The 26,360-nt window shown below is 35.5% G+C and overlaps 3 protein-coding genes across 4 annotated transcripts; 1 reads left to right on the forward strand and 2 right to left on the reverse strand.

The window, feature by feature from the left end:
• Nucleotides 1-3,499: 3,499 nt before the first annotated feature.
• LOC106614906 (GPN-loop GTPase 2) lies at nt 3,500-4,558 on the reverse strand. The gene has a single exon (XM_014230849.3). The coding sequence runs from the start codon at nt 4,483-4,485 to the stop codon at nt 3,568-3,570; it is 918 nt and encodes a 305-aa protein (XP_014086324.1). The 5' UTR covers nt 4,486-4,558; the 3' UTR covers nt 3,500-3,567.
• A 377-nt stretch (nt 4,559-4,935) lies between these two features.
• flr (actin-interacting protein 1 flr) lies at nt 4,936-12,251 on the forward strand. The gene is made up of 8 exons (XM_070111079.1): nt 4,936-5,171; nt 5,650-5,771; nt 7,011-7,101; nt 9,636-9,899; nt 9,966-10,564; nt 10,648-11,103; nt 11,166-11,316; nt 11,386-12,251. The coding sequence occupies exons 1-8, from the start codon at nt 5,138-5,140 to the stop codon at nt 11,493-11,495; spliced, it is 1,827 nt and encodes a 608-aa protein (XP_069967180.1). The 5' UTR covers nt 4,936-5,137; the 3' UTR covers nt 11,496-12,251.
• Nucleotides 12,252-18,118: 5,867 nt separating this feature from the next.
• On the reverse strand, nt 18,119-25,493 carry LOC106614882 (protein tramtrack, beta isoform). Of its 2 annotated transcripts, none has more exons than XM_070111387.1 (6): nt 24,120-25,493; nt 22,321-22,436; nt 22,065-22,269; nt 20,626-21,986; nt 20,505-20,559; nt 18,119-20,449 (listed from the first exon to the last, which is right to left on the reverse strand). In XM_070111387.1, exons 1-6 carry the CDS (start codon nt 24,270-24,272, stop codon nt 19,793-19,795), a joined length of 2,547 nt encoding a protein of 848 aa, XP_069967488.1. In that variant the 5' UTR covers nt 24,273-25,493; the 3' UTR covers nt 18,119-19,792. The 2 variants fall into 2 exon arrangements, with proteins under 2 accessions (XP_069967488.1, XP_014086287.2); XM_014230812.3 differs by having other exon boundaries at nt 20,626-21,992.
• Between the last annotated feature and the right edge of the window lie 867 nt (nt 25,494-26,360).

A 26,360-nucleotide genomic window follows, 5' to 3' on the forward strand; every position in this document is an offset into this window, starting at 1 on the left:
CAATTGATTTTTTCCCAAAAATCTAGATAAAAGTTTCCTGAGGCCGCAATTTTGTTAATTATTGCAAAAAAGGCTTCGATCAGGCCCAGGACTATATATTTTTAACACTAATTTTTTTATCCGATTGATTTTAGATGAATCCTCAAGAACTTATGATTGTCACGGCAAGGACCTTTTTTTGGAACTGGGTCAAGACAGACAGCTATAACTTTGGAAATTAAATTTTTTTTTTTTAATTTTCGTGACTTCGGCAGCTACATTCAACTTTAAAATTCGCTGCAACAACAATAAGGTGACATATTTTAACTATTACTTCTTAAATACTAACGGGTGTTTTTTTTCGAGGCATAGAACTTTAAGTTGGCATTACTGTTCAAGATGGCGACCGATTTAACAGCTGTCAAGTGATTTATTCTCAGTTTGGTTTGTTTCATGTTTTATGTCATTCCAATAAGCCATCGTTGTTTTATTGCAATTTAAAGTTCTATACCTCTAAAAAAACACCCTTTATAAGTTTTTAACAATTTTATACCTTGAACAGGGTGTATTAAGTTTCCCCTGAAGTTTGTAACACCCAACAGGAAACGTTAGAGATCCTGTAAAGTATATATAAATATATAGATGATCAGCGTGACGAGCTGAATCGATTTAGTCAAGTCCGTTTGTCCGTCAGTCTGTATATATGTGTGCTAGTCCCTCAGTTTTTGCGGTATTGATATGAAATTTTTCACTCGTCCTTTTCTAGCCAAGAAGCTGCTTAATTGTCGGAATCGCCGCTAACGGACTATTATAACATATAGTTGACATACAAAGGGATCGCTCAAAATCAAGTTCTTGTATGAAAAACTTTTTTATTTGTGAAATTATCTTAACAAAATTTGGCACAAATTATTTTCCAAGGCTAAGTTACAATACCCGTATATATTGTTCAAATTGGACTACTATAGCATATAGCTGTCATACAAATCGGCCCATCAAAAACAGATAAAGTTTTTTTATACCCTTTTGTGCTATAATAAATGCAACTGTGAAGGGTATTATAGCTACGTTGCAGCCATTTTTTTCTTGTTTTACTCACAAATATACACGCGCTGCTTTAATACAAGATTATAATATATTTGGCTCCTTGCAGTTATCAAAAACATTGCATATTTCCAGGCGTACACTTTGCTGCAGCAAAATACTTTAACGTGTCAGTGTTTATTTCATTAAGTGCAACAAACTGCATTTGCATAAGCAAATACACGCACACAACCTTACAAATACACATACATACACATATACATTAGGGTGGAGCGAAAAAAAAACTTTTTTTTTTGCTTAGCCTGAGGGTAAAATTTGTGGATTATAATAAAAAAAATTTTGGACAAAAAATTTGTTTAACATCTCGAGGTCCACTCACTTTTAAAGTAAATTTCGAGTTAAAATTTTTATTTCGAAAAAAATGTTTGTTAAGTGTTCTAGAAGCTGTGGAGAGTACTCTTTCTGGCCGATTAAAAGTTATCAACTTAAAAAAAAATTTTGTCGTCATTATTGGAGTTTTAAAAAAAACGTCTTAAACGACAGCATTCTTTTCTTAAGATGTAAAATAAATTTTGAGTCAAAAACCGTTAAATTCGGTAATTTTTATATAAATGCGAAGAGTTTAAGCCAAAAAGTCCAAAAATATATTTGTCCATAAAAATTTTAACTCGAAATTTAAAATTAGTACTTTAAAATTTACTTTAAAATTTGTTTCATTTTCCAAAAATTTTCTTTTCTAATAATCTACAAATTTTACCCTCAGCTAAACAAAAAAAAAAATTTTTTTCGTCCCCACCCTAATATTAATATGTATATACATATACGGTATATATATAAATATGTATATAGTATATTGCGGCCGCTTGTAATCTTGCGCAATTAAGAAATGTTGCAATTATATTCGTTGAGTTGTTCAACTTTTATTTGCCACTTAAATAATATTTATGCACTTTACCCCCGACATGAATGTGCAACGCCCCTTACACATACTATACATATACACATATTACTATTGTTCTTGGTGTGGTTGTTGTATTACATTTAAATGTCGGCTTTAATGCAATGAATGTGAATCAAACAGGCGACAGGTGGATAAACTTGATGCATAGCTGGAAGGCTGAATTGAATGTGCAACAAGAATTTAATAACCAAATTGCGTGATGGAAGCTATTTATACACACACACACATATATATATATATATATATATATATATATATACACACACATAAGTATGGCGCATGAAGGCGCAGACAGTGTTCATAAATATGCATTGTGAAAGACAGCTTAAGTCACTGTCAGGTGCAGAGATTCAACGACGACAAGCCAAGTCAATGAAGGGGTTTAACCTGCCATGTTTTTTTAACTATGTGTGTGTTTTAATGCACGTCATTGGCCACTTCCTTTGTTAAAGTCGGCAACGAGTCATATTGCCCATTTTATTGTTATTATGACGCTGGCGGTGCTTGATTTTACAAATGATAATGTGCCCGACAAAACCAAGTGTAAGCGATGGCGTGTGGCTTCAAAGACTTGACGCCGCTTGACGCTTAGATGCATGCAAGTCAACTCGTTGAAAGGTGTGTCCTGTTGTAATGCAACATATTCAATGTTAAAACATGCATTTTCTGTTATGTGTGTATGTGATGCTATATAAGCATTTACATTTGTAAATATGTAACCACTACTGGCTTTTCTGCAACTCAAGACATAGCTGCTCAAATAACCGTACCTACTACCACACCTTACTAATGTGTTTATGCTTTTTTGTAAGAACGCCAGTGTGGTTGATTGTTGTTGCTAAAAATGAAAATTCAGCTGTGTTTATGTGTCCACAAAGCACATATTTACATTTTAGCATGTCTTGCATGCACTTGCTTGACTTTTTGACGTGCCTGGTCTTGATTACATTTAATGGTTGTGTTTTCCTGTTTATTGCATTGCAACGAATGTTAAACGCTTTTTGATTGGAAGGCGCTGACAAATTTAAAAACAAATTTTCCAGTTTAAAACTAAATTATGTAAAACACGAACTTCCAATAGAACGCACAACAGCATACAAATATACCAAAAAAACACAAAAAAAAAATAATAATTTGATAAATCTGAAATTTAAATTTGTAATATCTTTAATATTTACCGTACATATTATCAAGCTACTTTTGATTAGAGCACAAGAAAAAACGTTAACTTCGGTTGCACCAAAGCCTGCATACACTTCACAAATATTGTATATAAGTTCCCATATAAGAACTTGCTTTCGATAGTTTAGTTTGTATGGCAGCTTCTTACAAAAACTTAATTTTGATCGTTCAGTTTGTTTAGCAGCTATGTGCTATAGTGGTCTGATCGGAAAAAGTTCTTCGCATATTGTAGCGTTGTGTTCAGCAATACTCCATACCGAATTTTGTGAAGATATCTTGTCAAATGAAAAAGTGAAAAGGGTGATACAAACTTCATGGCAAACTCAATATATGTACAATACAAAAATGCATTATTTTTATTTAATACAATATAATAAATGTACAAAAAAATCACATCCAACTCATGTAACATACGGATCAATATCATGTGCTTGCCGCATCGACTCAGCCTCCGCACCAACCGCACATGCCATTAACGCATTAACCGCCGTTTCTTCGCCTGCCTTATATATATAACCATTAGCCTTGTCGATGTGATTCCGTAAGCGTAGCAAACTCGCTGTGCTACGCGCATTGAGCAGTTGAAATGATACTAATGCATAATCTTCCACCATCGAGCAGATTGCTTCATTCAATTTGCGATATTTCTTCATTGTTGGTGTATCGTCAAGCGATTCTAATAAATACTTCAAATCCAATACGTCTGTATAGTAATCTAAATTGAATTGCAATTTGGATTCATGTTTACGCAGGAGGTCGGCTTTTGAGAGCACATTTACATGTGGCAAGCCCATACGCAGCATCATATTTAAGGCGAGCAGCAGTGTTGAAACGAATTTTGTCGACTCCGAGCAATAGTGTGAGTCGATAAGATTTACTGTAACCAAGTGATAACCTTCCTTTTGCAAACGCGCGAAGATGGCAGCCATAGCAGTGTGATGTGTGTACAATTCTACTTGTCCCGGGCAGTCAAATAGGAAATAGTTGCATGTGGCAGCTGCTTTACGCAGCTCTGGTAAAAACCAATCTTCGAAATGTGCTTCCAAAAACTCTGCACAGTACATAAGGGAGCCATTTGGACCCAGGTGATATTGTTCCATAACATCCTCTACTGTGATAAGCTGCATTACATCGATTATTGGTTTATATTCCATATTCTCGTTCGCTGGATCGAGATTGACAACGCCAATTTCACGACCCAGCTCTTTGTAGAAATTGTAGGCGTGATGGCAATAAGTTGTTTTACCAGAACCAGGTGGACCAATTACCAGTTGCCCATAACGTGGATTCACAAATTTCACAGCAGATGTTTGCAACATTCTCAAATGAAATATTAGTGCAGAAAACTTATGATTAGTTTGTTTACCATTTTATAAACAAATCGGTGTGTCAAAAACAGCTGACCAACGATATCGCATAGGAAGCTTTCGGAAAGTAAAGTGGTGGGTAGAGATAATTAGAAATAGTAATTGCAGAGAATGTAAATATTTTACATTCTCTGGTAATTGATTAATTACACTTTTTACCTTTTAAACAAAAAGTTTTGTTATAACAATGAAAACAAAATTTTTTTTTTGTTTAAAACAGCTTTTTAAAATGCTAATCGAAATTTCGTTGCTATCAAGTTAAGTGGCTGTGACATCTACCGGCAAATAGTTACAACAAATAAGACTTTATTTATATCAGAGAATGTAAAATATTTTACATTTTTATATTATCGTTTTTGTCGTTTTCATTTGAGAATTCTCATCAGGCAACTCTGCTTCACGTAGAATTCAATCAGTCTTCGGCAACACTGCACTGTGGCAAGGCGAATAATTTAATTCACTTTTGTTCGGTCTAAGTTTGGTGGTATCAATTCTTTCACAGAGAAATAGTAGCTTAAAAATATAACTTTTCTAACAAAGAGCAGTTTTAGTTTTTATAAAGTGCTTTCAATAAACCAAAGTTTAGTGTTTCAAAATAATAACAATGGCACAACCTCAAAAGCCAGCGTATCAAAATAGTGAGTTGGCCGGTTACATTTTACGGAAAAAAACATATAAAGCGAAAAAAGTATGAGTCAGTGGGCGCAATCGGTGATTGGGGGGCTATAGTGGCGACAACAACATATCACGATGAAGCACTATATGTGCTTATATGGGCAAAAATTAATGCAAATACACTTACGAACATAAAGCGGAAGCAATGAATTACTTACAACAGTTTATTTGTAGACGAGTGATAAATAGACATATAGCCGGCTTTTGCTAGTATGATTTGTCTCCCCTCGCTATCCTTGGACGAGAAATGAGCAAAACATACATATATATTTGTGTATTTACGTATGTGTATCACTATGATTGTGTTTTGTACATTTCTGAATCTGCCACTTCCTGTTGAGCGCCCACTGTTTATGCAGTTTAATTATAGTACACATAAACAATAAACTACTTAAATAAGCTGTTTAATTAAATTTATTTTATTGCGCTTATCCCATTCAGAATTCATATATGCCACCTTGCCACGCACCCAACGTGGGCAACCTATTGTATTAGGTGGCGATCCTAAAGGTAAAAATTTCCTCTACACTAATGGAAATTCGGTGATTATTAGAAATATTGAGGTGAGTTTAATATTCCTATTCAAATGTTTCATTAGAATATTTTGTAGTTTATATATTACGCTAGCATATTATCGATCGTTCATAATTCAGTAAGTTTTATAAGCTACATATCTCCTTAAGAACATGGAATATGTCTGTCTGTTGCAACAAATACATTTATAGCATCATTTTTATTATGTACATATGCTTATTATGCACAAGCTCTTTGCTATTCCGACACCCATCTCAAATTTAGTGATCCTCATTGCGACTATGTGTTCAATGTTTATTTTTGGTTTCTGGCAGCTGCATTCGAATGAAGATTTATTAAACGCTTCGCTGCCAAACGTTCCAATACAGATTCCAATGGTCCTCCCGGTTTCATTTGTTTGTTTCTTCTATTTTTAACAAATTTTCTTCTTCTGCAGTAAGCCTATAAGTAAGAATAAAAGCAACCCAAAGACAAACAAAACATTTTTTGGGAATAAAGTATATATGTATGCATATATAGTGAATATATACAATTTATTTATATACATATACATAAGTGTATATAAATAAATGTTGTTTCACTAAATCCCACGCACATCGTAGACAAATGTTCACTGCAAGATGCTTGAAATTTTGCTGTACGAATAATATTTTTGGTGTAAATAAGTAATATATAGAAAACGAAAAAAATAGATATTTTATTGTCTGTTGAAAAAGCATACTAAACAATCTATAATATAATCTGCATATTTATCTTTGAAACGTCCATATATTTAATGAAATTTTTAAATTATAATTTTTTATTAATTTGTGCATATGTGTGAAAATATAATATATTAAAATATATAAAATATTCTGCGTTAATATACAATTTTTTATTCATAATTCTTAAATTCTACTTTCATGCTTTCTTCAATACCTCTACATCGGCTGTTAACGTCTTGCATTAAATTTTTTACAACAACGAACCCATTGTCAACGCTAATTTTTCAACGTTAATTTTATTTGCTCCGATTTGCTGCTCTACACACACACACACTTATTTTGGCCTAAAATTAAAATGAAATGTGCGGATGGCTTTTGCATGCACACTCAATCATACAACCAACCAATGCTGTGTATACACCCAAAATTGCCGCTCCATTTGTCCAATTCTATCAACCAACAAAATTTCCACTGACAACATTTGTTGTTGTTGTTATTATATTTTATTTTTGTGCACTTCTCTTCAACTCTACTACGGTTATATGCACTGATTGTCGCTGGCAGAATCCAGCCATCGCTGATGTCTACACGGAGCATTCATGCGCCGTCAATGTGGCCAAATATTCGCCAAGCGGCTTCTACATTGCATCAGGCGGTAAGTACATAATACATATAGATAAAATTATAAACACACATTTACATCGACATATATTTTTATTGTTAGTGTAAGGTATATAATGTGTGTATTTGTTGGTTTAGTGCACATTTTATGTACATATGTATGCGCTATAAATAGCCCTCAAATACCATTTGGTTTGAAAGCATCACAGCCGCATTGATCATTAAATAATAAAAGCAACAATGAGATTATAAATATTGCTAGCAAATATCCAGTTTTATGATTATATATTTCGTTTGTCATTTGTTTTTTTTTTTACAAGCTTTTATTTGCTTTAGTATCTGTTGCTTAGTCTGCTTATAATTAATGTGCAGCTTCGCATGGTTAACACCTTATTTTGGGTTACACTGCTTGCATTTCTTTTCATAATTAAAATTTTTGCACTAAAATAAGTGTGTGACTCACGCTTGTATCGGTAAATGTAAGCATATACCTAAATGCTGATAAAATTCAGGTTGCGGAAATATTTTTTTTTTGTTTTAAATTTTTTAAGCCTCCATAACATGAAATCGTGCACAGAAATTAATAAATTCTACGGCGTTAATGTGAAAAGTCAACACCAGTTTTTTTTTTAAGCTTTAAACTACATATTTATATCAATTATTATTTATTTATTTCCAACATTTCAATGATTCAGCACAATAAATGCATATATTATCAAATTTAACAGTTACTTTTGAATTGTGTGTGTATGTATTTTAGTTGTTTTTTGTGATTTTTATTCTTAATTTTCATTGTTGTGGCAGTCGTTACGCTCTCATAAACACATTTGCTACTTTTGTTTATATATTTCAACGCCTAATCATTACCGCATCAGCCTTTCTCTTTTCGAATTGAGTTGAGTTGAAAGTAATATGTATTTTGTTACTACAACTCTACAAATGATACCTTCACAAATTTAGTGAATGCTATGTCGCCACTATAACTTTAAATCTGTTATTCACTTTTTAAATACGATTCATATTGTGCATTTATTTTGTGCGCGAACTACGTGCTACTCTCCAAAATGTATGCTGCTGCGGGTATTAACGCGTCTCTGGCGATTTAATTGCATTTCCTTTATATTTTCATAGCTAGTGCTTACATTACTGTGCTTAACCAGCATAAAACGCTTGCTGCTACTCATGCATTCATATAACAGTTGGTGTTGTCTGTATGTAACAGCGTCGCAGCGGCACTTAGACATCGCAGAAACAACAGCCACCATTCTTTGGCTGATGATGCTTTCGATTGGCTGCTTTATCTTTGTTGTGCTTGAACAGCGGGTTTTTGTTGATGAGTGAGTCATTGACGCGCAGCTCAGCGGTTGTTGTACCTAGCTACTTTCTATATTCCCCCTTCCCCTCCAAAGCTTTAATATGCGCTCAACCATTAAACGCTTTTATTAGCCATATTCATTCATCAATTCCCTTTTTATTGCCATTTTACGGTTAAGTATTTAGTTAACGTTTTTGTTAAACATAGTTGAGTATGAGCACAAACATTAAAAGTAACGGTAAATAGCATGTGTAACTGCATATGTATATACATTAACTTTGAAGCAATTGCACAAGCATACAAACATATTGTAGATATGTATATACACATAATCCTCTCGTAATATTGAATTACTGATTAATTATGCCCAACAAGCTAGTATATCAAGTTGCCAGGAAACTTGTAACACTTAGAAAAAATCGTCGGAGACTCTATAAAATATGTATGTTTATAAATGAGTCTATTTAGCTCCGTTTAGCTTTAGCTTATGTCCGTCTGTTTGTATATACACATAGTTTATGAGATATCGATCTGAAATTTTGAACACCTACTTTTCCCTCCAAGAAGCTACTCATTTGTCGAAACCGCCGATATCGGATCACTATAGCATGTAGCTGCCATACAAACTGAATGATCGCGACTATGTCTTTGTATAGGAAACTTTTTTATCTGACAAGATATCTACACGAAATTCAGCATGTATTATTGTTTTAGGCAACGCTACAATCTTAAGAGAAATTGTTCAGATCGGACTACTATAGCATATAGCTGCCATACAAACTGATCGATAAAAATCCAGTCCTTGTATGGAATCTTTTGTATTTGTAAAGTTAATGAATTTGAACAGTTAGAATATTAGTGTGAACAGTATATTTCCACTTATTCAATTGATTTGAAGTGCGCTTTGATTTTTCTTTTAAAAATTTATTTTCCTATAATTGCACTTAATGCCATATTTGGTCTCGTTAGGTTTGATAAAAACATATATGCGCGTAATGCAAGATTAAAAATCATATAGGAGCGTTAAAAATATTTTTGCATTTTCGATTTCTTTATAGCGGCGATAGCACAGTTATCAGTGACGCGGTAAACTGATAGGTAGATAACAAGCGAACAAATAATTTTCAAACAAACAACGTTAAAACGATCAAGTTATACTAGAATAACATTTTATATGTTTGCTTATAAACCTACAAATTCAAACTAACCTGCTAACATTTTCTAATAAAAAATATTACTCCATATTCTTACAGACGCCTCCGGCAAAATACGCATTTGGGATACCGTGAACAAGGAGCATATCTTGAAGAATGAATTCCAACCTATTGGCGGTCCTATTAAAGACATCGCCTGGTCGCAAGACAATCAGCGTATTGTTATTGTGGGCGAGGGTCGTGAACGTTTCGGCCATGTTTTCATGACTGAAACCGGCACATCAGTGGGTGAAATTAGCGGTCAGTCGAAACCGATTAATTCTTGCGACTTTCGTCCAGCACGCCCCTTCCGTATTGTAACCGGTAAATAAAAATAATTTTGAATTTTTGCCAATTATTCATTTTTACAATAACATATTTTAAAAACAGGCAGCGAAGACAACACCATTGGCGTCTTTGAGGGTCCGCCATTCAAATTCAAAATGACCAAACAGGAGCATTCGCGCTTCGTGCAGGCTGTACGTTATTCACCTGATGGTAAATTTTTCGCCTCGGCTGGTTTCGATGGCAAAGTCTTCCTTTACGATGGCGCCAACTCCGATTTGATTGGCGAATTCGGTAGTCCTGCACATAAGGGTGGCGTTTATGCTGTTGCATGGAAACCCGATAGCACACAATTGCTTACCTGCTCCGGTGACAAGACTTGCCGCTTGTGGAATGTGGAAACACGTGAATTGATCACCGAATTTGTAATGGGCACCACCGTTGATGATCAACAAGTTTCTTGCTTATGGCAAGGCGCACATTTGCTCACCGTCTCCTTGTCGGGTAACATTAGCTATTTGAATGTTGATGACCCGTCAAAGCCACTGCGTGTAATTAAGGGTCATAATAAGCCAATCACTGTACTCGGTTTGAGCGATGATCGCAGCACCATCTATACGGGCAGCCACGATGGCGTAGTAACGAACTGGAATTCGGGCAGTGGCGTGAATGACCGCATTAGCGGCGCCGGACATGGTAATCAGGTAAATCTAAACGTTAAAAGTATTTGTTGTTTTAAATTTATTTAATGCATTTAACATTACTTTTTTCTTCTTCTTATTTGCAGATCAACGGCATTGTCGCCTGGGGCGATTTCGTCTACACCTGCGGCATCGATGACAGCCTGCGTCAAATAAGCGTTGAAAGCAACAGCTATACTGACTACGTTGTCAAACTGAATTGCCAACCACGTGGTTTAGCGATTTTCCGCAACGAAAATATAATCGCGCTCGCTTGCGTCAAAGAACTGACACTTGTACAGGACAATAAAAAGGTCTTCTCACTACCAATCAAGTATGAGGCAAGCTCGATTTCTGCCAACCCCGAAAAATTGGATGTAGCAGTGACCGGCGACGATCACAAGGTGCATGTTTACACACTTAAGGGCACCACGTTGGAAGAGAAAATCGAACTACAGCACCTGGGACCGGTAACCGATTGTTCGTACTCACCAGACAATAAGTATTTGGTAGCATGCGATGCGAATCGCAAAGTCATACTCTATGCCGTCGAAGAGTATAATGTGAGTAAATTAGTTGACGGCTATTTATGTAATTTGTGCTTATTTTCATGTTCCATTTTTAGCTTGCGCACAACAAGGAATGGGGCTTCCACAATGCGCGTGTCAATACCGTGGCTTGGTCACCAAATTCGCTTTTAGTTGCTAGTGGTTCGCTGGATACTACCATTATTATTTGGTCTGTAGCCAATCCGGCCAAGCACACCATCATTAAAAGTGAGCATTTCTACTTTTAATTTTGTAAGCCAAGCTAAAATCGTTATTATTATTACTTTTTTTTTGCAGATGCTCATCCACAATCGCAAATTACACGCTTAGTATGGTTGGACAACAACACTGTGATCTCTACTGGTCAAGATTGCAATACCAAAGTATGGGAAGTTGAAACTATTTAAGTTCAAAACTTAAAATTAAGGAGGAGCGGAAAAACGCAACGACTATATTTATAGATTATGACTAACCACACTTTAGCCGCCGTTTGCTTTGTTTACTTATACGACGTTTTCCAAGATGATATACTATAGCAGTAGCAAGTCGTTTGTCGGCTCCAAAGATATTTCTATGCATTTTTCTACACAAACACACAGCATTACTAAATAGTACTTTTGTCGGCGGTCACACATTGCCCCACCGACAACGCCAACGTGTATCAAATACGCCCATCTGTAAAAACTAACTTATCAGCTGCCAAAAACAGAGTCTAAAACTTAATACAAGTTCATTTTTGCTACCACTAATTAAGTTCTATAGTACAGTCTATTTTTTTTTTTTTTGTCTTTGCTCAACGAAGTGTTTTTAACAAGCTTGCTATATTTGTATTCATTTGTACAAGATATTATGTACTTTAATTTTGGACAAAGAAAAATTTACTTACCACATATTTTGTATGATTGTATAACCCTTCGGTCCTAACACTTAGGCAGTGAGTCATTTACTATGCAATTATCTTACAATTTACATTAACGTCGTGTAGGAATAAATGTGTAAAATTTCATTTATATAACTCCTTTGTAATACATATAAATCTATTTATTTTGCATTATAATATTTAAATGAAAAATAAAGAATGAAATGATATTGCGTGAATTTTTGTAAAAATATCGTCGCGCAAGCGTACGCAAACTAAAATAAAGATAGTATTTTGCAAAAAATGAGTGTTTTGCTTTTATATTGAAATTAATTAATAAATTTCTGTTAATTGTTGTTTTCTTTGAATTATTATTTTTCTTTTTTTTAATTTTTTTTTTTTAGTTTTTTTATTTTTTTCTTTTATCCTTTTTTTCTTTTATTTTTTTTTAAATTTTTTTTTTTCTTTAATTTTTTTTTTGCTTTCATTTTTTTATATATTTTTTTCTTTCATTTTTTTATATATTTCATTCTTTCATTTTTTTTTATTTTTTAATTTTTTTTCTTAATTTTTTTTTCTTTAATTTTTTATTTAATTTTTTATTTAATTTTTTTTCTTTAATTTTTTTTCTTTAATTTTTTTTTTCTTAAATTTTTTTCTTTAATTTTTTATTTAATTTTTTTTCTTTAAATTTTTATTTAATTTATTCTTTCTTATTTAATTTTTTTTTTAATTTTTTTTTTAATTTTATTTATGTTTTTCTCTTTTATACTCTTGCAACATGTTGCTACAGAATATAATAGTTTTGTTCAACTAACGTTTGTTTTTATTATCTAAAACTAATCGAGATAGATTTAGGGTTATATAATATATAATCAGGATGATGAGTTAAAATCCGGTTGAATATCTGGCCGTCCATCCCAGATGGATCGTAGCAAGTTTTAGTAAAACTAAAGATATAGTGATGAAACTTGGTACACGCGTTCCGTGGGATCATAAGAAGTATAGACGGTGTTTTAAATGAGGGTAATCGAACCAATGCCATGCCCACAAAACGCCAATAATCGAAAACCTATAAATTACTATAACTAACGAATAACCAACAAATCGCATTAATGAGAATTACCCTTGAGCTAAAACTTATTTAATAAATGGACGTGGCCCCAACCCCTAATAAATTTAATATATATATTTTCCAAACCATTCAAGCTTTATCACCCGAATTTGCACAGGACAAATACTTTTGACACCTCTTACGACATTGTAAGAATAGGTAAAACCGTATAATAAACCCACCCACTCGCCATATAACGGTTATGTTACCAACTACTAAAAATGCCAGAAATCAATAAATAAATGTGTCAGAGACATAAAATTTTACACCCAAAATGGTACAAGACGTCTTAAAAGAAGCCGGTAGCAAAATCGGACGATGAGTGTGTCAGCGCTCAACTTTAGATGAAACCCATACCTCCGAACCTACTCAACCAATTTCATCCAAATTCGTTGGTGACATTATCCTGACATTTGTGTGTTACAGTGTAAATATCGGCGAAATTCGCCATACAACTTTAAATTTTATCTGATTCTAAAAATTGTCAAAATCGGACCATAACTGCTCAAACCCCCAAATACAGAAGATGTAGAACCTAGCAGAAAACGTATAAACAGAGAACTTACAAGAATGAGAAGATTCGATAGCGAACATTTGAAAAATTTCAGTAAGAAGATTCATCTCACAACTCCGTGGAAAATTAACATTGTTTTGATTTTTAGCAGCAAGGAATCTTTAGAATTAGAGCTTTGTTTACATCATCAACCAGCGAATTTTGATGAGCGAACCAGAGAATTAATGCATGCTATGTGCATTTTTTTACATTATTATTGAATTTTTTTAGTTAAGTAAATTTATACTAAATAAATACTTAAATAAATATCAAATAGCATAAGCAGCATCACAAGTCAATATGGCTGTCGAATTGCCGAAGCAAAATGTATAGTAAATCACGCAACAACAACTTGCATCAGGGAAGGTTAAATAGTTATACGTTTTCTGCTGAGGTTACTCACACACTTTGATGTGACATAATTTAAAAGTCACTAGGTAACCTCGGCGGAAGCTGGCTCCTGACTCTATAAAAAAAAAAGCAGGCACCGTGCCTCGATGGCTCAATGCGATATGATTTAAAAGTCATGAGGTCACCTCGCGGAAAGCTGGCTGCCATCTGGCTCTATATAAGTAAAGCAGGCACCGCACCTGGACAGCGCTAAGGTGACTCTCGTGCCTCGATGTGATATGATTTAAGAGTCATGAGGTGACGTCACGAGAACCTGCCTGCCAGCTCGCTCTACATAAGTAAAGCAGACACCGTGCCTGGCCAATGCTCAGGTGACTATCACGCCGGGCTGTTATTTGTTTTAAAATTCATGAGGTGACCTCACTGGAGGCCAACTGGCTAAATGCATAAAAAGGTTGTGTATTTGGCTAAATGTAAACAATAAGGTCATTAACCTCATAATGTAAGCAAAGGGTTCATTGACACCATAAAATGTAAACAAAGGGTCGGTGACCGCCAATGTAAACAATGGTTGTGGACTTTGCTAAATATATACAAAAGGGTAATTAACCTCTTAAATTCTAAACAAAGGGTTCATTGACCTAGGCAAAATGTAAACAATAAGGTCATTAACCTCATAATGTAAACAAAGGGTTCATTGATACCATAAAATGTAAACAAAAGGGTCGGTGAACGCAAACGTAAACAATGGTTGTTGTCTTGGCTAAATGTAAACAATGGTTGTGGACTTTGCTAAAAATAAACAAAAGGGTCATTAACCTCCTAAAATCTAAACAAAGGGTTCATTGACCGAGGAAAAATGTAAACAATAAGGTCATTAACCTCATAATGTAAACAAAGGGTTCATTGACACCATAAAATGTAAACAAAAGGGTCGGTGACCGCAAACGTAAACAAAGGTTGTTGTCTTGGCTAAATGTAAACAATGGTTGTGGACTTTGCTAAATATAAACAAAGGGTCATTAACCTCATAAAATGTAAACAAAGGATTCATTGACCTAGGAAAAATGTAAACAATAAGGTCATTAACCTCATAATGTAAACAAAGGTTCATTGACACCATAAAATGTAAACAAAAGGGTCGGTGACCGCAAACGTAAACAAAGGTTGTTGTCTTGGCTAAATGTAAACAATGGTTGTGGACTTTGCTAAATATAAACAAAGGGTCATTAACCTCATAAAATGTAAACAAAGGGTTCATTGACCTAGGAAAAATGTAAACAATAAGGTCATTAACCTCATAATGTAAACAAAGGGTTCATTGACACCATAAAATGTAAACAAAAGGGTCGGTGACCGCAAACGTAAACAAAGGTTGTTGTCTTGGCTAAATGTAAACAATGGTTGTGGACTTTGCTAAATATAAACAAAAGGGTCATTACCCTCATAAAATGTAAACAAAGGGTTCATTGACCTAGGCAAAATGTAAACAATAAGGTCATTAACCTCATAATGTAAACAAAGGGTTCATTGACACCATAAAATGTAAACAAAAGGGTCGGTGACCGCAAACGTAAACAAAGGTTGTTGTCTTGGCTAAATGTAAACAATGGTTGTGGACTTTGCTAAATATAAACAAAAGGGTCATTAACCTCATAAAATGTAAACAAAGGGTTCATTGACCTAGGAGAAATGTAAACAATAAGGTCATTAACCTCATAATGTAAACAAAGGGTTCATTGACACCATAAAATGTAAACAAAAGGGTCGGTGACCGCAAACGTAAACAAAGGTTGTTGTCTTGGCTAAATGTAAACAATGGTTGTGGACTTTGCTAAATATAAACAAAAGGGTCATTAACCTCATAAAATGTAAACAAAGGGTTCATTGACCTAGGCAAAATGTAAACAATAAGGTCATTAACCTCATAATGTAAACAATGGGTTCATTGACACCATAAAATGTAAACAAAAGGGTCGGTGACCGCAAACGTAAACAAAGGTTGTTGTCTTGGCTAAATGTAAACAATGGTTGTGGACTTTGCTAAATATAAACAAAAGGGTCATTAACCTCATAAAATGTAAACAAAGGGTTCATTGACCTAGGCAAAATGTAAACAATAAGGTCATTAACCTCATAATGTAAACAAAGGGTTCATTGACACCATAAAATGTAAACAAAGGGGTCGGTGACCGCAAACGTAAACAAAGGTTGTTGTCTTGGCTAAATGTAAACAATGGTTGTGGACTTTGCTAAATATAAACAAAAGGGTCATTAACCTCATAAAATGTAAACAAAGGGTTCATTGACCGAGGAAAAATGTAAACAATAAGGTCATTAACCTCATAATGTAAACAAAGGGTTCATTGACACCATAAAATGTAAACAAAAGGGTCGGTGACCACAAACGTAAACAATGGTTGTTGTCTTGGCTAAATGTAAACAATGGCTGTGGACTTTGCTAAATATAAACAAAAGGGTCATTAACCTCATACAATGTAAACAAAGGGTTCATTGACCTAGGCAAAATGTAAACAATAAGGTCATTAACCTCATAATGTAAACAAAGGGTTCATTGACACCATAAAATGTAAACAAAAGGGTCGGTGACCGCAAACGTTAACAAAGGTTGTTGTCTTGGCTAAATGTAAACAATGGTTGTGGACTTTGCTAAATATAAACAAAAGGGTCATTAACCTCATAAAATGTAAACAAAGGGTTCATTGACCTAGGAAAAATGTAAACAATACGGTCATTTACCTCATAATGTAAACAAAGGGTTCATTGACACCATAAAATGTAAACAAAAGGGTCGGTGACCGCAAACGTAAACAAAGGTTGTTGTCTTGGCTAAATGTAAACAATGGTTGTGGACTTTGCTAAATATAAACAAAAGGGTCATTAACCTCATAAAATGTAAACAAAGGGTTCATTGACCTAGGAAAAATGTAAACAATAAGGTCATTAACCTCATAATGTAAACAAAGGGTTCATTGACACCATGAAATGTAAACAAAAGGGTCGGTGACCGCAAACGTAAACAAAGGTTGTTGTCTTGGCTAAATGTAAACAATGGTTGTGGACTTTGCTAAATATAAACAAAAGGGTCATTAACCTCATAAAATGTAAACAAAGGGTTCATTGACCTAGGCAAAATGTAAACAATAAGGTCATTAACCTCATAATGTAAACAAAGGGTTCATTGACACCATAAAATGTAAACAAAAGGGTCGGTGACCGCAAACGTAAACAAAGGTTGTTGTCTTGGCTAAATGTAAACAATGGTTGTGGACTTTGCTAAATATAAACAAAGGGTCATTAACCTCATAAAATGTAAACAAAGGGTTCATTGACCTAGGAAAAATGTAAACAATAAGGTCATTAACCTCATAATGTAAACAAAGGGTTCATTGACACCATGAAATGTAAACAAAAGGGTCGGTGACCGCAAACGTAAACAAAGGTTGTTGTCTTGGCTAAATGTAAACAATGGTTGTGGACTTTGCTAAATATAAACAAAAGGGTCATTAACCTCATAAAATGTAAACAAAGGGTTCATTGACCTAGGAAAAATGTAAACAATAAGGTCATTAACCTCATAATGTAAACAAAGGGTTCATTGACACCATGAAATGTAAACAAAAGGGTCGGTGACCGCAAACGTAAACAAAGGTTGTTGTCTTGGCTAAATGTAAACAATGGTTGTGGACTTTGCTAAATATAAACAAAAGGGTCATTAACCTCATAAAATGTAAACAAAGGGTTCATAGACCCCATAAAAAATAAACAAAAGGGTCGGTGACCGCAAATGTAAACAAAGGTGGGCGACTTGGCTAAAGGTAAACAAAGGTTGTGGACTTAGCTAAATGTTAATTGCTAAGAAATATCCTTGTAAAGTTAAAGTATAGCTGAAGTTAACGTTTTTCTAGTGTAATATAAAGTTTTGCTACAGCTTAAGGGATTTGCCCTGCTTTAGTCCTTGCAAGTTGCAAAAAAGTTGAATGTTCAGTTACCATCGAACTTAGCACCTATTTGTTTTAAATCATGCTGTTAATTAATGTTAACTACACAAAGAAATGTATTTTATATTTTTTCTGATATACTCACATTTACAGTTTCAAGAATTTGCGCTCCTTTAAATGAAAGCACCATATCAAAATTCATATTTTTATTAAACATGTCTAATTATACATACATATATAAAATTTAAAATATTAAATAAATTTATTTTGTCTTTTTGTGTGTGTTGTTTGTGTATAAAAGTCATTTTCTTTGTATAAAAATGTGCCTTTTTAACTTACAGTCTAATTTAGCGTAATTTTGTGAAGCCTATTTAATATGTGTGCATTATTCAAATACATATGTACATCTGTAGATGTGTATTATGGCTGTGTAAATTTTCAAATTGATTATCTTAGTTGTCTTTCGATATCTTGCAATAACAATTAAATTACAATTTTTAGTAAATAAATGTTAGTATGAAAAAGTATTTTAATAAATAAATTTATTCATTTATTTATAGCAAATTGAAAATAATTTAACTATATTATTTTTATATTTTTTAGTTAACGAAACGCTCAGTTTATGGTCAAACAAATATTTATTATTGTGTGTCTCACCAAAAAAGCCTCCAATAATATAGCATATCAGAAATTTAAAATAGGTAAATTTTATTAAAAGACAAATCCATCACATTTTAAAATTTAGTTATAGGGGAAATGCAAGCCTGACGAATTAAATATCACCACTTGCCCGTATGGCAGCACTGTTTCAAATTTACAGCTTTCCGCTTCCTTTCGCTGTCAAAAAGCGTTATTTATACAGTGTATTTAGATAAACTGTTAATTTCTGTGTTAAAAGTTTACATAGCGAGCTATATTGTGCATAGATTAACAGAAGTGCTGTGTATTAAAAGCAAAAATATATATTCCGAAACGTATTAACCGAAATATGAATGTGAGGTTGCTGCCAACAAAAGCCTTTGGAAGACGGCGCTGCAGATTTGCAAAAATTTTTGATTTTTTGTTTTTTTGTTAAGAGTGTGCAAAGTGTATTTTTAACAAATTTATTGTGTGAAATCGCAACTAGAAGAAGTGTATAACTCTAAAGTGCATAATGTGAGTCTGCTGCGTGTTTCTGAACGTCTTTAAGAAGCGGCTAGGCAGATTGGCCCAAGTGTTAATTGCTCTGTTAGAAGTAATGTAGAAGTAGATTTACGGTGTCTTAAGCAAATAGAAGTGGTGTATATAAAGTGGTTATAGATATAAAGTGAAAGATAGCTAATCAATAACCAAATATGTGCTTGCTGTGACAATAGGCCTCTCGCAAACTGCAAAGCAGATAGACGCAAATTTGGCGAACTATCGGTAAACTCGACTTTCTTGTTGCTATCGACAATATACAACTTAAATTCTTCGGAAAAGTTTAGCATTAAGTAATATAGCCTTTGTATTACGGATATTTGACTTTGAAAACTGCGAAATTGTAAACAAACAGTGACAGCTGTTCGGATATCAGTGGCAATACTTAAGTGCTAACTGATTGCTACTATTATATATAAGAAATAACTAAAAGTTATTGAATAAAATAAATTAATTAAACGGTTTTCACTAATTATCACAGCCGGGGCTAACGATTGGATTGATGTGAAATCAAAGGTCTTTATAGGACTTATGTCTAATAGCCGCTTTTTAACTACTAAATAAGCAATAATAACGCTAATAAAATTGTGACAAATTTAAAATAGACATAACTAAGTTAGTAAGTGTGGAAAAAGTGCTCTAAAATGTGTTTGGTGTGTCTAAAATAGGTAACGCAACCATTTTAATTAAGGCAAATTTGTTGGACTCATATCCGCTCCGCCGCCCAGGCTATTATTATTGCTGCTAATTTGTTGCCGCATCCCCGGACTGCTTATAGCTGGACTGGGTTCACGTTTTATATGCATATTACTGGCCAATAAGCTGGCAGCACTATCTTCACCATTCGCTGTTGTTGTAGTCGTTGGCGCAGATGTTGCCGAAGTTGCCGCAAAGCTTAGAGCTGCAACAGTTGCTGCTGTATTTGAAGCATCTATGGCATTATGTAATTGTTGTTGTTGCTGCTGCTGCTGTTGTTGTTGTGCAGCAGCAGCTGCTGCAGCCGCTAAGTGAAATTGATTTGGTAGAAACATATACGCGGAACTCAATTGTGCTGCCGCGACCATTTGCGCTTCCGCTTCCAAAGCAGACGTGCTGCCGCTTGTGTTGGCCGCTGTAGTTGCAGCTGACGTGACAATCGTATTTAATGGATTCAACTGAAATGGTGCGCTGACAGCGGCTGCAGGTGAGGTGGGCGTGACGCTGCCGCTGCTTGAATTGCTTGCGCTTGTTGGCGTGGTGACGGTAATGACGGGCGGTGAGGCATTAGCCGCTTTAGAGGCACGTTTGCGACGCGCTTCCGATTCGCAGGGCGAAGGTGCGCCGGGATGGCGATAAGAGACATGCTTATAGAGAAATAATATAATATTGAGTTTTGAAACAGTAAGATGGCTTTCTTACCTTCCGCAACGCATCCTTGCTGCGCGACACATGCGAACAGACGTTGCAAGCATAACTGGTGGCAGAAAAGTGTGCGTTATAAACAAATTTATAAGAAATCAGCATGACAAGCTTAACTCACCGTACATTCTGATGGGTTTCCAGGTGCACACGCAAATTATATTGATTGCTGAGCTGTTTGTGGCATATAAAGCAGGTCGCATACAATTTCGAGTTGGACGGTGGCTTCTGCTGTGTGTTTGTATTCGGCGCATTGGACGTGTTGGACGCATGTACTGAGCCCGTGGACGGCTTATCTGTCAATGTACCCAATAAATTCGTATCGGACTGCGCGTTAGCTTTAAGCTCACTACTACCGGCGCCCGTTGCAGTAGTTACAGTTGCTGCCACACTACGGCTGCAGCTGGCAAACTGATCGATTTGTTGCTGCAGTTTGGCCACCTGCTCCTCTGCACTCAAATAAGGCATAGCGTGTGCGTGTTGTTGGTGCTGCTGCTGTAATTGACTCTGCGTCGTACCGCAAGATGCTGTCGCAGACAAAGACCAAGGGGATTTGTTGCCACTCAAATGTGGTGATTGCAAGGTGGGCGTATAGTTGCCGCCCAATGATGTCTTCACGCTCAACGACGGCGTCTGGAGCTGACCATGTAAGCTTTGGTGCGGCTGTTGTGGCGATTGACGCTGCTGCTGTATTGTTTGTGGCGCACAAGGTGCGCCCAACAAGCCGCTTTCGCTGACTGTTGGCGTTTTCCGTAAATTTTCGACAATCTTATCAATACGTTTAATGTCTTTTTGTTGTGGTGAATTCGTTTGTGTATGTGTTAATGTGTGTTGCATATGTGCTTGTGGTGACGGTGCATGTGGCTGTTGATGCTGATAGTGCAGATGTGTCATTTGCGGCTGCGCCATTGATAAGGTTAATGTGCGCTGTTTTTCACCCAAACAGAAACGTTTTGCAGCGCCATAACCAAGGCCACCCTCATCGATCGCGCCAGTATATACAGGGCCAGTTGGTGCATAGTCTTCAGCGGCGAATGTTGGAGAAATCTCCTTGGCGGACAAGCTCAGCGCATCCTGGTACAAACTGTTGCATTGCTGTTGGTATTTAGCTAACAGTTCGTTAGTCTTATTCAGCGCTGTTTGTGAGAAATTAAGTGGTTGCGGCAGCAAATTCGGATAAAATTGCAAAGACTTGAGAAACAAGCTCTCAAGCGGTGTGGGGAGCTTGCTGCCGAGTAGCGACGAATTGAATGCGTTCGGAACGCTGGCGGCGGAAAGTAAAGGTAATTGCGCGTTTGGCGTTGGTACAGTGGAGGCTAAAGGTGGTGGCAGCGTCGGCGGTGCCATAGAAGTTGTTGGCGCTGCTGGTGGGGACGGTGGCGTAGGCGGTGTTTCGGACTCTTCTTTACGCAAGGCATCGAAAAAGTCATGTGCGGGCGGTGGTGGCGCCGGTGGTGCGGTTGCAGCGCGTCTATTTCCTTTCTGTAACTTCAAAAAACATTTAAAATTCAAACAAAAAAAAAATTAAAAAATTGGTAAAAGAAATTTGAGTTCACTCACATTATTCTGTACATCTGCTAGCCCTTTAATGCCTAAGGTCTCTGCCAGATTAAGCAACATCGGTATCTGTTCCTCATACACATTCACCTCACCGGAGTACATGAAGGTGAGCAGCGCCACAATGGCTGCAAACGAAGCGCCTGGTATGATAATAATTGGATGGCTGTTGGTGTCCAGTGTACGAAAGAGTTCCAGAAAGAAAGTGCTGTGGAAATATGGAATTATTGTAGGATGTTTTTACGCTTGGTGTTTTTACCTGCAGGCGCTGAGCACAACTCTATGCGCACGCAAAGTACGCCCCTCTGCCGAAATGGTAACATCGGTGAGATGGGATTGATCTAATAACACTGGCAGTGTGCTCAGAAGACTAGTCTGCAAAAAGATGAAGACGTATAAATATTAAGAAAATGTGAGATCAACCCTTATTGGGTCATGACGTTCAATTACTGCCAAGAGCAAATCTAAAAACAAGAAATGGTACTAGCAAGCACTGCTCCTAAAGTATATAAAAAAAACTATTATTTTTTTCTGACTTTTGCCTAAATTTAGTAGTTATAGCAGATACATTAAGTTATTGGTGACATTTTTATTTCAGAAAACAAAACGTTTGAAGTCGCACGGTGCCGTGAATATATACATATACGCGTACACATTTACATATGTATAATAAACACAGATTAATAGTGAAAAACATTTTTCCAAATAATTGAACGTTTCGTGCAATTGCCAAAATCCAAAGAATTTCATCCTTGCCTTTCACCAAAGTACACATACACACACACACACACAAATATGTGCATACACACATACACGCGTATTTATAAATTTCTGTTTGCACTAGCAATGGCGCGGCTTATTTCAATGAGCCGTTAGTTCCACTTTTGACATTTCGTTTGTTTTGTTGTAATTTGCATAGAGCTGCATTAATGTTGTGGTTGTTGTAATTAATGTATGCAATTTGTTTTATTTTGCATTCACTTGCTCGTCTGCTTGCCGGCTTGTCAGTTGCCGTTGTCCATATCTCTTCCGGACCCCAATGTGTTTGCCTGAAATGTGTGATGCTTTGTGAAGCGGAAAAGTGCAAGGAATGTTTTATTGACAGCAGGGCGCGTGCAAGTCACATTTTTTGTACTTTATTTCGGCGAAGACGATTGCGACAATTTTAGAAGTTTTATTTTGGGATCTGGACTTTTGCTGGGCATAATAACAGTTTTGTTGTTGCTTGTTAATGGCATCACATAAAGTATTTTATAGTCGGAGTTGACTTGGAGCAGGCTTGGATGTAGAAAGAAAATCTAGATTAACGGTTGAATCTTTTGTTTCGCTCTTCATATTTTCAATTTGAAGCTTCAACTTCCCCCACGTAAAATAATATCGTTTCCATTTTAAATGTTATAAGTTTATTTAAAGTTAAAGTAGGTAGGACGCTAAAAAATAGCTCCCTAAAAGTAGCTCCAATTAAAGTGAGTACAAAATGGAGCCGATTAGGAATGCCTTCTTGAGCATATTTTGAATATCAAAAATATAAACCATAATAATTCATAAAAAATCCGATAGTACCCGCACTCTCTACTCTTTTAAAACTTTACTTTGTACTTCCCAAACTTTTGTCTAAAAATTATTCATTTACATAAGTGACTGACATCTACATACCCCTGCAGCTTATATTAAGTTTAACACCCAGAAAGAAACATCGGAGATCCTATAAAGTATATATACAAATAAACAGCGTAGGTAGCTAAGTGAATTCAGCCATTTCTGCCGATATCGGACTAATATAGACTATAGCTGCTGTACAAACTGATCCATCAAAATTAAGCACTTGTATGGAAAACTTTTTTATTTGAAGAGATATATTCTGGAAATTTGACATGGATTATTGTTTAAGACAATGCTACAATCTACGTAGATATTGTTCAAATCGGAAAAGTAAAGCTTATAGCTGCCATACAATCTAACCGATCGCAATCAAGTTAAAAGATTATAGCTTCGGTGCAGCCGAAATTAAGGCTTTTCTCTTGTTTTTTAATATGTTTATTTTAATAATTTCTTTACCTGATGATTGTGCCAACGCAAGCAAAATTGCTGTTGATGTTCATGCTGTTGCTGTTGTTCTTGATGGTGTTGCTGCAACTGTTGATGCTGTTGTAATTGCTGTTGTTGCTGACGTATGGTGGCTGCTGTTGCGGTCGCAGTAACATTTTCCATAATCCAAATGAGATGCACACGATCACTCAGTTCAAACGCACATATATTTTGTTTATTCTGCACACAAGTGCGCACGGTTAGCGTTTGGAAATGATTTCCGCAAGTATTCAGTTAATTCTTAAATTGTAAAAATGACCATAAATCCTTTACAGTTCACGCAAAAATTAATTATTTCACTAATTTCTCACACTTTTTTCTTAATGCACGTTTATTATGCACACACGGAAAATTTTATATGTATATATATATATGTATGTATGTATTTTATTGCTAAAATTGTAAACAAAAGCCATTTGTAAAAGTAATCAATTCACACCTTTTGTATTTTTTGTATATCAGCATATAAACATTTAAGTATGTGTGTGTGTATGAGATAATGATTTTATTTCACATTTCATTTGCCTAAATAGTAGTTTGCTTTTCCGTTTTTATGAGTACGCAGACGAGGCAACGCACAGCGCTCACACTCAGCACTTGCATGCAATAACACAACGGTATTTGTATGTGTTTGTTGCAGCTCAACGTAATTATCGCCGTCCAAACACACTGCAATGAGCGTCAGCACACACAATCACAGCGACAACATCGTCACTGTCGTCGTCGCCTTTCCGCCAGTCGGCGTTGTCAGCGTTTCGTCTTCGTCTGAAAAATCTGCATGTCCGTCCGCCAATGGCGTTCACCAGCTGCAGCGTTGTCTGGGCGTGCGTGTTGTTTCAATACGCCACCGATGGCTCATCGTTGTCAAAGCAAATTTGTCTTGCGGCTTAACGTAGCACAAGTGTATTCTTATGTATGTGTGTGTGTGTCGAAAAAATACAAAAAATTAAATAAAAATTAGATTATACAAACATACAAAGCGAACACTCATTTTTCCCCTAAATTTGTGTATTGCATTTTAATTGTTGTATTTGTTTTTATAGTTGCTTTGCTTGTTCGCCCATTATTTGTGTTTATTTTGATTGTGGCGTTTTTATTGTTTTAATTTTGGGACACTTGTTTCGAAAACAAACGAAATTGTAAACAAAAATAAACCGATCGCAGCGTCGCTTGATGAATGTTTTGCAAAAGTGAGCAGTTAATGAGAGAAGAGGTTCGGAAGAAGAGCGCATTGCCATGGCGATCCCCCGTGAAATCAAGTGAGCACGATCGAGAGCGGTTGTGGAAAGGTGAGAGCATGAGAGAATAAGGTTTGCATTATATTCTCAAAGAGCAGGTGGTTCAAATGTTTACTCGTAAATATTACTCATACGCTCCGGTTGACATGAATATATTGGATTTAATCAAACTACTTCGCAAAAATATTTTTCGAACAAGTTAAGTGGTGACTTAATAGCAAAAAATTAACTCAAATATAATATATAAAAATTTGATTTAATTTTCGATTTTGAAAACTAAAAATGCACGCAGCTGCTTGATAATTGTTTTAAAATGATTTACTATAATTCAAAATTAGCTATTACATTACTTTAATATGAAAAAAACCTTTGCTATGAAGAAAGTCATCGTAGTTTGGTGAAAGTTTATGCTGAACATGCTCTAGCTGAGTGAGTGTGCCAAAAGTGGTTTGCACGTGCAAGTGAGGATTTTGGCTTGGAAGACGAAGAACCTACTGGGCAGCCAAAAATGTTTGTAGTTGAGCAACTTGAAGCATAACTCGATAAATATTGCTGCCAAACACAAGGAGAGTTCGCAGAATCTTTAGTAGGCACTCAAGCAGCCATTTGAAAATATTCAAAAGCAGACGGAGACATTCAAAAGCAAGAAAATTGGGTGCCATAGGAATTGAAGTCAAGAGACAGTGTAAGAAGATTTTGCATGTCAGAAATGCTGCTTGAACGCTATAAAAAATAAGTCGGTTTTGCATCGGTTTGTGACTGGTGATGAAACACGAAACCATTATGATAATCCTTAATGCAAAAAACCATATGCGAAAACTGGCCAACAAACCAAATCAACGGCAAAGCCGAATATCCATGACGCCAAGATAATGCTCTGTAGTTTTTGAAATCAGAAGTGCATGTTGTATTATGAACTTCTAGTATTGCGTGAAATCGTTAATAGAGAACGCTACCAACAACAATGCATCAA

The sequence above is a fragment of the Bactrocera oleae genome, chromosome 6 (assembly GCF_042242935.1).
Source record: "Bactrocera oleae isolate idBacOlea1 chromosome 6, idBacOlea1, whole genome shotgun sequence".
Taxonomy (NCBI): domain Eukaryota; kingdom Metazoa; phylum Arthropoda; class Insecta; order Diptera; family Tephritidae; genus Bactrocera; species Bactrocera oleae.